General features: G+C 55.3%; 3 protein-coding genes across 3 annotated transcripts; all 3 read left to right on the plus strand.

Annotated features, from left to right (window-relative positions):
- Positions 1-3,445: 3,445 nt before the first annotated feature.
- Positions 3,446-5,503, plus strand: LMJF_26_1570 (putative thimet oligopeptidase; the record flags this gene model as incomplete). Its single annotated transcript, XM_001684109.1, has 1 exon — positions 3,446-5,503. The coding sequence occupies one exon, from the start codon at positions 3,446-3,448 to the stop codon at positions 5,501-5,503; it is 2,058 nt and encodes a 685-aa protein (XP_001684161.1).
- An 826-nt stretch (positions 5,504-6,329) lies between these two features.
- On the plus strand, positions 6,330-8,090 carry LMJF_26_1580 (conserved hypothetical protein; the record flags this gene model as incomplete). The annotated part of the gene is made up of 1 exon (XM_001684110.1): positions 6,330-8,090. One exon carries the CDS (start codon positions 6,330-6,332, stop codon positions 8,088-8,090), a length of 1,761 nt encoding a protein of 586 aa, XP_001684162.1.
- Positions 8,091-8,809: 719 nt separating this feature from the next.
- On the plus strand, positions 8,810-10,600 carry LMJF_26_1590 (hypothetical protein; the record flags this gene model as incomplete). Its single annotated transcript, XM_001684111.1, has 1 exon — positions 8,810-10,600. One exon carries the CDS (start codon positions 8,810-8,812, stop codon positions 10,598-10,600), a length of 1,791 nt encoding a protein of 596 aa, XP_001684163.1.
- Positions 10,601-12,423: the final 1,823 nt, after the last annotated feature.

The raw sequence follows: 12,423 nt of genomic DNA on the forward strand, positions 1-12,423 counted from the left end.
GCAACGGGTCACAGCGAAACCGGCTCCTACCCGCGCTGCTCCCCGCCACCGCGGCCACACCCCTTCCAACATGCAGCACGGCCGAGTCTCCTGTAAGCCAAGCTTGTGTGTGCTTTGGCCCGCCCCCGTGGGCAGCCACCTCGCTGCTGAAGCCGCCTTGATCTTCAGGCTTCACCCTCGCCAGCAAAGCTTAGGACGCAGGGCTGTTTTCCCCGTGCGCCGCTGTTTCCCACCTTGCCGCGCTGCTTCATCACGCCTACAAAAAAAAACGAAAATGAGCGCCAGCGAGCGCACGCGCATCGGCCGCCCCCCCCCCCTCGGCTATCAAATGGCTGACTGGGCCACCTGATTTTCAAAGGAAGGTGCTCGCGGCCGCTGGTGTTGGAACCCGGCCGGCCGAGACCCCTGTGAAAAGCGCCCCATCCTTTTCCCGGGAACAACTTTCCCGGCGCACCCCCCCCCCGTCCTTTCGTGGCCGCGCGCCCAGGTCCCCTCCCCGCGAAGCGATGGGGCGCGGCTGGGGGGCCCGAACCCTCGTGGAGACGCCAAGAGGGGCCCCGCGCCAGAAGGGGCAGGCGACGCCTCGGACACCCGCAGCAGCACCTTTCAGCAGGAGCCCAGAGGCCACGCCCCCCCCTTCCTGCACCACCACCCACGCGATGACAGACGGGGCTTTTCGTTGCCGCTGACCAAACCCGCGGCAAAAGACAGGTTTTCATGCCAGAGAACACCATGGCGCATTGCACAACTCACACGGAAGAACAAAAGCGATGCCTACTGTCGTGGAAAACGGCCTTTTCTACCTCTTGACCCCCTTCTTTGACCGCCAGCTTCATTGGATGCCGGTCAGCCATCACCAAGACATGTCCGCTCTGCCGATTTCCCGCTATGCGGGTACGCACGTGACCAAGAGGCCTAACGCTACTCTGTGGGCAACCGCAGCTGGACGCATTTGTGTCGCAGTTCTGTTTTTCTTTTGTGCACTAGGGTGTCAGTCCTTGTGTCTACATCTCATCTCGTATAAGTGAATTCCGTCACGCCACCAGCGAACATTATTTCTGCTTTTGGACAAACTACGAGTCAATTAGTCACCTTGCTTGTGGTCGCTTGTCGCAGCCAAGTGCGCTCTCCTCTAAACTGCAGGGCGACGCTTCTAAAATCACTCGATGATCACGCAAGACGACATGCCATGTCATTGGTGATGCTTACATTTCCTTCTGCACTGTCAGTGCAAGCCACTCTTTTGAAACACTAACTGACGCCAAAACGCTTCGACAAGTCCGTCCCTTTCGCGCAATTCTTAGAGCTCGCCTCCCTGATGAGGGACAGTACCTCACCGTGTGGTATCATAGGGGCTAGTAGCAGCTTTCTGGGAAAGCCGAGCAGCCCCTGTCCCAGCCACTGTCGACCCACCCCTGGTGGTGACAGGGCCAGGGTGCCTGGGACGTGGGGAGGTCAGCGCGATGCAGTGGCACGGATGCCGGCGGTCAATCCCTGGACGGCGTTGCGCTGGTGCGACCCGCAACCGTGAGCATGCTTGTGCCATCCATGCAATGAGCACGGCGTCAGCGTGATTCCAACGCGTCTCGCTCGGCCCTCACACTGCCTACGGCTGGGGAGGCTGAGACGACCTGTGGAGCGGGTGGGTGGGCAGTGTTTTGGTCAGGGGCCGTGCACAGATGACTGGGCGCACTGCTGTGGTGCGTGTCTGCGGCTGCGCTGCACGGCGCGATGGGTGCCCGTGGCGGACCCGGTAGAGTGGTGCTTAGCGCATGTTTTATGGCATAGAAGATATACGCTGAGCAGGGAACGCACAAAGAGAAATCTTCGCTCTGTTTTTTGTCTGGCGACATCCGGTGCCTCTGATAGATCAGTATCATGCTTTTTGCAGTTTTGGTTTCCAAGGTGTACTGTGCTCGCAGTTTTTTTTTTCGCATGCCGACAATGCCACGTGTTATATTGTCTTTGAGGCTTTTTTGTTTTCAGTTTTTGACAGTAGCAAGCTTTCCGCTAGTACTGTAGGTTTTCCAAGTTGTGACCCTTGCACTTCAGTGGCATCAATGCAATGAGGAGTTTCAGAGGACATGAAGTCGGAGAAAAAGAGGAGAATTTTTCGAGGCGGGGAGGACACTGTAAGCACTACAATCCGTCTTCCATCGCAGGAGCTGTGCTTCTGAGAGCTGCACAGCCGAGATTACTACTTTTTCCCTGTGGTCGTTGCGCTTCCTCGGATGCTCCCAGCATACTTATTGCACGAACTGTCTTTCTTTTTTTTTCACCTCTGTTGCTCGAGTGCCTGCACGAGTACAGATGCCCTAACCCGCAATGTCTCAGCTTCGATTACCGCCGTTCGTTTCTGATTATCTCTGCTAACGCACAGGCTAATCTTTTTCCAACCCAAATATATGTATATGGTAGAAAAGAAATGATCGCTGTGTGGCGGTAAAGGCGGTTAGCCGGCCGTTACTGATTTTTTTTTTCGAGAGTGAGTTTTGCTTGTGAGACGTGCAAGTCATCTTGTTTCACATCTTCCATCGGCTTTCTTGCCTGTGTGGAATGCGTGCGTGAGGTCTTTAGCATGAGCCAATCTTTTTGCGCCTTCCTTCACCACTCCTTTCAGTCTTTTCTTCACCTCTTTTTTTTTGCTAGCGATCGGCTGCGTGTGGCAGAACAGTGAAAGCTCGTTGTCGCAGCTTTGTTCAATAAAAGGGCGGAGGCCGACGGTGCATTTAGCGCCAAGAAGCTCCCTGTTTATGTTTTTCTCGTATTCAGCAGGAAAGACTGATGCACCCACTTTTTCGTTTCCGTCCCACCATAGCGGAAGTAGACCAAGGGCACCAAATGCGCTGACTCCTGCAACAGCTGTTTGGTGTGCTGAAGCGAGCCTCTGGAATTCACTGATTAACAAGTCTTATTGTGCTGTTTTAGCAAACGCGGTAAAAGGCGGCTGCCGTAAACCTTACTCTTTTGTATCATACCTTTTTGGGAAAAATGTAGCCAGTAGAGTCGTGTGCGCGCAGACAAGCAGAATCCAGTGGCGGGGCCTAACTGATTTTTTGCACGCTTCAAACGCCGCCCATTCAACAAACTGCACCGCATCTCCCGTTAATTCCGAGCCTCTACGCTCTCGGAACCAGCTCCGCGTCGTCGTCTAAAAAAAAAGCATGACTGTCCCTTTCTCGTTCGTGGCTTTCGACCAGCAAGGAAAAGCCTGTTGCAATTGATTGCCCTATGCTTTAGCAGTATCTTTGCGCCTGGATGAAGCCGGCTGCCTCTCCTATACGGACGCACTTGTCTTAGCCTCCTCCATTCCACCTGGCAAAGCACTTTGGTTTTCTGCTTTTCTTTTCATCTCCTCGTTTTCCTTCACAAAGCTGCCTTTCCTGTATCTACAATAAGCACTCAGAACATTTCTCTCTAAAGACACCCTTCCCTTGCCTCTGCGATGGCCGCTACTTCGATCTTTGCGAATATTTCCACGGTCGAAAAATGTGCCGCACTGTTTCCCAAGACGGTTGCTGCATGTGAGGACCTGGTCAAGGCAGCGAAGCATCGCGCAGAGCAGTCGCTGGGCAAGATCTACGGCATCTCTGCTGCCGACCGCACCTTTGAAAACACTGCCAAGTCCATTGATATGGCGTCGATCGAGCTGGAGGTGTCGGCCAGTCTGCTGTCCGTCATCGCAAGCGTGTCTCCGAGCAAGGAAGTGCGTGACGAGGCAACCAAGCGTGTTGTAGAGCTCGAGACTTTTTCTATTGACAATTTCGAATCGAACCGCCAGCTGTACTCTGCGCTGAAGGAGGTGTGTGCCGCGCCGGCGTATGAGGCCGTGTACGCGAGCGGGAAGGCACCGCGTGAGTATACGTACTGGATGGAGGAGCAGCTTGCTGATTACCGCCGCAGAGGTATGGAGCTGCCAGAGGAAGAGTTCCAGAAGGTCGTCAAGCTGCAAAAGGAGCTTGCGTCGCTGTGCACGGTGTTTCAGCAGAACATCAGCGAAGACAAGACGGAGGTGCATTTTACGGTGGATGAGCTGAAGGGCGTGCCAGAGAGCGTGCTGTCGGCACTGCAGCGCACGGAGGCCGGCGAGTGCACGCTGAAGATGGACTACCCGACCTACTTCGCCGTGATGAAGAACTGCGAGGTGGCGTCAACGCGTCAGGCGATGGCGCAAGCCTTCACAAACCGCGCGTACCCCGTGAACGACAAAGTGCTGAAGGACATTATCGAAAAGCGCCACCAGCTGGCAGTCATCCTCGGCTACCCGTCCTTCGCGCATCTGTACATCTCAGACAAGATGGCGAAGACGCCGGAGATGGCGCAGACGTTTGTGGAAAGCCTGATCCCGAAGCTGCAGAAGAAGTGGACGGCTGAGGTGGAGCTGCTCAAGAAGCACCTGCACCCCAGCTGCTCGCTGTCGCCTGCAGGGGATATAGAGGCTTACGATATCCCTTTCATGATCAACCAGATCAAGAAGACGCTGCTGAATGTGAGCGAGACAGCGATCCAGGAGTACTTCCCCATGGACGCGACAGTGAAAGCGCTCTTCGACATCTACCAGTCCTTCTTTGACGTGACGTTCCTGCAGGTGGACAACGGGTCGGAGCTGTGGCACAGCGACGCAAAGACGCTGGAGGTCAATGACAACAAAAGCGGCTGCGTGCTGGGCTATATCATCCTTGATCTATTCCCTCGTGAAGGCAAGTACTCGCACGCGTGCTGCCACTCTGTGGTGCCACCCGTGCTTCTCAAGGAAGGCGGAAACGACTTCTCCCCGGCGCTGGCCGTTGTCATTTCGAATTTCCCAGCAGCCACGGCTGACCGGCCGGCGCTGTTCCTGCACGACGATGTCGAAACCTTCTTTCACGAGTTTGGCCACGCTATTCACTCTCTGATGGGGAGGACGCGTATGGCGACCTTTGCAGGCACGCGTGTGAAGCGTGACTTCGTGGAGCTGCCGTCCCAGATGCTTGAGGAGTGGCTGTGGGAACCGGAGATTCTGCAGAAGATCACGAGTCATTACAAGACGAAGGAGCAGCTGCCACGTACGTTGATCGACGCCAAGGTGGCATCGAAGAACGCGTTCAGTGGACGCGACACGCTGCGCCAGCTGCAGTTTGCGACGTATTCGCTTCAGATTTTCGGACTGCCATTCTCGACGCAGCCGCGCGACAACCTCGACACTACGCAGCTCTTCTACGATTTGGAGCCGCGCGTGATGCCCGGTGTGAACTACGAGCATAACACACACTTTGAGAGCGCGTTCGGACACTTGACGGGCTACGGTGCCGGCTACTACGGGTACATGTGGTCCAAGGTGTTTGCCTTGGACCTGTTCGAGTACATCCGCTCGCACAACGGTCTCCTCGACCCAAAGATGGGCCGCCGCTACGTGGACTGCATCATCGGTGTCGGTGGCAGCCAGGACCCGAACGACATGCTTGTCAAGTTCCTCGGGCGCGAGCCGAACAATGAGGCATTTCTGCGCAACATTGGTGTGTAGGATGGGGAGGTGGCAAGGTGTTTGCTGAGCGTGCAAGACGACAGGTGTTTAGGGACACGTGTGGGGTCCCTCCCTTTCACGTCCTGTTGCTATGTCTCTCAGGTATTCGCCGGACAATACACGTTCTCTTCAAAACTCAAACGTGTACGCGGTTTATTATAGTGGTTCTATCTTTTGTGTGTGTGTGTGGTTTCTACGGTGGGGGAGCTCGGCCGACTATGGTGTGCACGCCGGACGGTGTGTCTATGTGTTCTCTCTTTGGTCCCTCTCCTATCGGCGCATGATGGCCAAACGCTCCTGAGTCCATCCAGCATGCAGGCCCACTCACTTTCACTCGCACGCATGCATCCACGGCCCCCGTGGCGCTTGCACGGCGCGATGAGTGCCCGTGACAGACCCGGTGGAGTGGAGCTTAGCGCATGTTGCATGATGCAGTGACGTGTACGTGGCAATTGAACGAAAAGAACACCCATGAACTCCATCTGCGTCATTTCTTTCTGACGCCGTCGCCACACCATCTGCTCTGCTCGCTCCCTCTCCACGCACCCGTGCCCTCACCCTGCTTCTGCACAGTAAATCATTCCCCACGCAACCTCCTCTGTTCTCTCTCCCTCGTAGTGCCGCTCTGATCGGCTGCCCATTCTTCCGGCCACTGTGCACCGTAATGATGCATGTGAAGAGGGCCGAAAGCTCCCGCTGTCGCTGGCGCACACACACCTAAACACACGGAAACGCACTGAAGCACCGAAAGTGAGCTAAAGAGTTGGAACGTAGTACTCACAGACACACAGGCGCACCACATACTCGCGCGTAGTGACCGTTGATCATGGAGTTCTCGTCCTCTTCCTCCTCGGATGCGGGGCTGGAAGAAGAGCTGCATCGGAACTTCCACCGTGAGCAAAGAGAACAACGTGGTATTGTCCGAGCATCTTCGTCGACCACCCGCTGCGAAACCGTGCGCTTCACGATGCCTGATGGTCGATCGATCGAGGTTCGCAAAGGCGCCATCTATATTCCCTTGCGTGACATGTACGTTCATGTGCTGCAGGCGCGCTGCTGCCCGGAGAAGTGGTTTGGTGACGGTCGTGTGCCCCTTCGGCGACGCCGTCCACTACCGGCAGATGTGGTGGTCTTACAACAGGTAACGGAGGCAGCAGCAGCAGCTGGTAGTGGTGCCACTGCCGCTCGTCCGCCCGCCAGCGTGAGGCTGTCGGAGGCGACCGATAACGACTTTTTCGTCTTCAAGGAAGTGCTGCCTCAGAAAGCTGAAGAAAATGCTGACGAAGTCGCCGCCCCTCTGGTCCAGATCACCTCCGTTACGGCACAGAAACGCCAGAACAGCTGGCATGATCCTCTGATTGACACGCGCTTTCAACGCATGGCGTTCCTGCCTCGCTGGCGCTTCTCTATGGCCCACCCGCGATCACTGAGAGAGGCTCGGTACGACACATGGGACGCGGTCGAGCTTCCCCCTCCACTTCACGTGGACGACGCGTGCTGCTACGATGATTCGCTGGGTATCTTGTGGAGCCTAAGGAGGCGGGATGGGCGCTTGTGGTACTTGCGATATGACAGCAGTGCTACCACCACGACTCGCGGTGCCGCTCTCATGTCGGTATGTGTTACCACAGTCGATGTGGCCACTGCGCAGCGGTGTGTCGGGATGTACTGTCAGCATGAAGGGTCTTCGTCGCACGACGCAGCTGTCGGCGATGACGAGGCAACAAGTAGGTGTGTGTGCTGTCTGCTCGTGATCACCACCTCCCACGCTCTTTACATACGACTCTTGTACACCTGGCGCAACAGGTTCACAGTGGAACACGCGTTGTCGACACTGAAGCTGGAATCGGTGCTCCCCACGCCCTTTCAGCTGTCGAGTGTAACGTGCTGCTGCCCCGGGAATGCGGAAAAGTCGCCTGATGTACCGCCGTCCTCTGCCAACGACACGTCCTTCTGTGTTGGCGCCGGCCGAAGTGTGTTTGCGTTCATCTGGCGTAATGGTCAGTGGCACAGAGTACGCCTCGCCTCGTTTGCGGCGACCGATATAACGGCTTTGGCTCTCCACGGCGCGCTTGGGCATCCGTCGTTGCCTGTCGCTGTCGTTGCTGGCATGCGCAACGGAACGATTCAAGTCGTTACCGCAGAGGGGGGGATGCGAAACAAGGCCATCTTCAACACCACACCTCGACACTATGGGTCTGATATTACCTCCATGTACGCGGTACAAGGTCTTGCCTACGGGATCGTCTCTGTAGCTCGCGATGGCGGGGCGAAGCTCTGGGATCTGCGTCGCCTCGGGTCTGACAAAGACCCGGTGTGCACCTTACTCACATCGCGCCTCGGTGGTGGTCAGTCAGGGGTGTGTAGTACGGCCATGGCCGGGCACCTGCTGGCCGTCTCCTCCGTCTCCACGGGGCTTGTATGCGTGGACGCTCAAACGGGCGCCCGGCTGTTTCACACGACACAAAAGCTGTCCCCAGCAACCCGCATCGCATTTGGGTCTCTCAGCAACGTCGACGGCAACGATGGCTTTGAGCTCTACACCTTCAGCCCTTACTACACACAGCGCTTTCACCTTCACCTCTGAGAGAGGGCGTATGTACGTGTGTGAAGAAACGTAGGGTGACGGCAACGGCGCAGACACGGCTCGTGATGACTCGCGCCGTTCTCGTTCATTCCCGCTGCTACAGCCTACCACGAGGGGGGCTACGTGTACCTCAAGGTCCTGCCCCAATACGAACATACTCGCGCACACCCACCAGAGACAAGGAAACATTCACTTACAGAGAGGGGTAGTAAAGCGGACAAACTGCTCTACTGCAGAGGAGGAACCCATGCTTACATCAACACAACGGCTGGCGTGACGAGAATGGTGATCACGCTGCTACTGTTGCCTGCTGCCCTTGATGTAGAGCTGATAGTCTCTTTACCCTCCCTCTACCTTCGACCTTTGAAGATATGCGTCGAGGTGCTGCCCGCTTCGTTTCCCCTCCTCGCACACGTACAAACCCAAGCGCGCACGGCCTGTACGCTCTTTCAGTTCTGCTGCTTTCTGACATGTGCACTCCTCCTCCTTCCATCCTCCCCACTCCTCTTTTTCTCTCCGTTCCGCTTTCTCTCTTCGCTGCTCTTTTCATTGACGTGTGTGTGCGTGTGCTTCCACCGGTGATGTCACGCACACACATGCATATGTATATATATATATATATGTATATATGCATGCATATACTCGTACCCCTCCCCCTTTTCGTGTGAGGGGGAGATGGGGGCTTGTTTGTATAAAGATATCGCAGCACCACAGTGGCAATGGGGGTTTGTTTAGTCCACCGATCAATCGTCGTTGCTGACGCCGTGTCAGCGACGTCGAAGAGCTCGACGCACACCGCTCTGTCAACACCTGCACTCAAGCAAACACCACGTGCTTCCTTTGAAGATCCACTGTCGTCCTTTAACTGTGATGCACCGTTTTCTGGCTACGACTGCCATGCCTGGTCAGACCTGCAGCAGCAGAATAAACAGTCCGTGCAGGACGGAGTAGATGGTGTGTCATGCGCACAGAAATCCTCCTCCATCGCTACTCTTCAGCGCGTTAGTCTTGAGCGACTGTCCATGTCTGCAGAGGTGTCCTTGCTCGATGACCTCCTGCTGATGAAAAAAGATGATGAGGTGGCATCTGGGGCGGGAGCGGCAGGGAATGGGTTTTGCCTTGGGAGCAGAAGACGACAGCTGAGCAGGATCATGAGCGATGTCTACTCGAAGCTCAACACCGTCACGCCTCGTCATGAGGGCGAAGCCACTGAGGACTATCTCAAGCGCATCTTTTCCGTAGTCGACTCAGAGAGCAGGGGGAAAGTGTCGAGCATTCAGCTAGCGAACATGCTCTTCAACGATGCGAGCCGCGCCTCTACCGCGATGATGATGGCCGCGGCCGATCACGAAAAGGACGGTTACCTTAGCGAAAGCGAGTTCGTCTCCTTACTCCACGCTGAAAGTGGGGTGGACCTCTTGCGGGCGGATTGCGATGAATCAAAGCTGACCAAGCTGAGCTCCAGCAGCGAGAGCGACGACGCTGTTCTTGGCTCTCTCGCTAGTCTCACCACTCAGGAAAAATCACCGAAAGACGCTCATCTCTTGAAGACCCTCAGCAAAATTCGTATGCGTGGCGTCGAGGTGACGAATCTGTGTAGCCAGTCGAGCAGGACCAAGTGCATCGCTATCTCACCCGATGGCAACCTGTACGCTGTGGCGCACCGACACGACAATGTCGCGCATGTGTACATGATCAGCAACGGCGCCGAGGTGCGTCGGCTTGTGGGTCATCAAGGGTCGCTACTAGGCATTCTCTTCTCTCCCGATCGAAAGCACGTTGTGACGGCAGCGCGCGACAACTTCATGGTCTTTTGGGATCACACGATCGGACTGGAGTGCCGCTTCTCCGAGCACCCGGGAATTGTCACGGCAGTTGCGGTGAGCTTCGACGGCAAGTTTGTCTTCAGCGGGTGTCAGGATAACCTTGTTCGGAAATTCACTGCCTCCAAAGTCAAGATACGCGCAGTGTTGCCAGACATCCCGTGTGAAACTCACGGCGTCATTGTAGCGCTCGCGACGCAGAGCACCAAGAACGACCTCATTGCCTTCTCACGTAGTTGCGACAAGTGCGCGTACATCGCCAACGCCTACGATCTGCAACTCTTTGGGCAGCTTAGCGGGCATGATTCGCTGGTGTGGAAAGCCTCCTTCAATGCGGATGATAGCCTGCTATTCACATGCTGCGAGCGGAAGATCATTGTGTGGGATGGGACGTACTTCTCTTCCATCAGAATATTCATTAGCTCAGCGGTCTCGACCCCAGGGTCGTCTGCGGATGACGTGTTGTGGACAACGGCTGTGTTCGCTTCACGAGAACACTGTGGCTTACTCTTCTGTTTCAAATCCCTCGGTCAGATGCAAGTGCTGAACTGCGATGCTGCGTACACGAAGGAAAGCATCATTGATATCCAGATGCGCTCCAGAGTGTACACAGCGTCAATCTTCGTAGGCGACACAATGGTGTGTGGAGACGACTACGGCAACGTATACCGCGTCCGTATAACGTAAGCACGTGTGGCGTTAGGGTGTGACGGAAGAAACTAATATCACCTTTGTCTTGCACTCCCACGCACACATTTCGTCCGTTTCTCTTGCTGTTTCCAACCCTTGTCTTTCCACCCGAGCTTAGGGGCACACGTGCACACACATACACACACGAGCACGCACACCTTCACTGTCGCATGCGGAGCAGACGTCAGAGAACAAGCAACCGATCTACTTGAAGAATGGTTGTATGCCTGTGTCCCTTTTCGTTGTTGTTTCTCTCTCGCTTGGGTTATGTGGGATGTTGTATCTCTTGATGTTTGTGTGCCTCTCTTCCTCTCCCCCGTCTCACTATAAGCCCGTCCGATTTTTCGGGGGGTTCTCTTTTTGTTTGAGATGTGTGACATCGCCACTGTCATTGTGGTCGAAGCGCTACCTGTACATTCGCGTGCTCTGCTTTCCCTCGACCTCTTGTTTCTCCCACCTCCCCTCCCCTCTCTCCTCTCCTCTGTGAATGTGTGTATGTGTGTGTGTCCGTCACTTATTTTTTATAGTCGCTTGCTTTGCTGTGCCTGCCAAACACACTCCCTCCTTCCCCCCCCCTTTCGTAAACTTGATTTGTTGCTGCCACGTACCCACCCACACCCACTCTCCCTCTCCCTCCCTCTGACTTAGCCTTCTATGTGCATGCATGTCTCTTTTCGCTTCCCCTCTCTGTTCCCTCGCGTCGTGTGTATTCTTCCTTCTTCGCTGCCTCGTTGCTCTTCTGCTTTTTTGTCGTTTTCCGTTCGCTTGTAGTCTTCCTCTCCCTCCATCATACTAATCCTCATCCCATCAACTCCCCCCTCCTCCCCTACCTCTTCTCTTCCCAGGAGGAACGGTACGGTCATGCCCCTACGCATCGCCCCTTTTACACATGCACGCAAACACTGCGCACTTCACTTTACATCTCATCCACCTACCCCGCGTCCTTCTCCCCCTTCCCTTTCTTCTTCATGTCCTCCGCACCCCACTTTCGCCTCCATCACCGCCAGACCCCACCGTTCCTTTGCTCTGCTTGCTCTTGGAAAAGATGGAGAAGACGAGCAGACGGTGAGGTGAAGCAGCAGGGGTAGGATGGAGTGCGGGCAGCGGGATACTCCGTGTGCGGTGTTCCGCTACTGCATACAACTTGCGTGTGTGCTTCGTGCAAGAATCGCCTCGGTGCCGAGGAGCATAAGAAAGAGCAGAAGAGGGCGAGGAGGCGCAGTGGAAGGAACGTAAATGGAGGGCGGCGATAAGGAACTAGACAAACATGCAAGCAAAGCAACAGCCAACACACACACACACACATACACCTATATATATGTATATATGGATATGTATGTGTGTGTGTGTGTTTCTGGCCACGTGCCTTCACCATAAGGGAGGAGGGAGGGATGTAGACGCATCCGTGTGAGGCTGAATAAGGAAGACGGAAACGAAAAAGAGTAGAAAGACTTGATTAGCGAATCTGCGTTAGACGAAAACACAAACACACGCTCCCTGTGAGGCCGCCCTTTTTATTTTTGATCGTGTTCGTGTGTTCCCGTCTTCCGTTTCTCCTTCATCAGCGGACACCGGCACCACACCGCCGTTTCTCATTCTCCGTGCACTCTACCTCTGCGGTATCGTTTTTCCTTCCGGGGTATTCTTTTGCTTTGTTTTGTTTTGTTTTGTTTCCTGTGACGCGATTGCCTCCCGCTGCGTTGACTGGTTACCAACTCGCTCATTGTTAGACGAATGCGGCGCTCACTGCCTTCCTATTCCTACCCCCTCCCCTCCCCCCCCACACACACACGCACGCACACACTACCCTCGCTCACAAA

This window comes from Leishmania major, chromosome 26 (assembly GCF_000002725.2).
Source record: "Leishmania major strain Friedlin complete genome, chromosome 26".
In the NCBI taxonomy this organism is placed as follows: domain Eukaryota; phylum Euglenozoa; class Kinetoplastea; order Trypanosomatida; family Trypanosomatidae; genus Leishmania; species Leishmania major.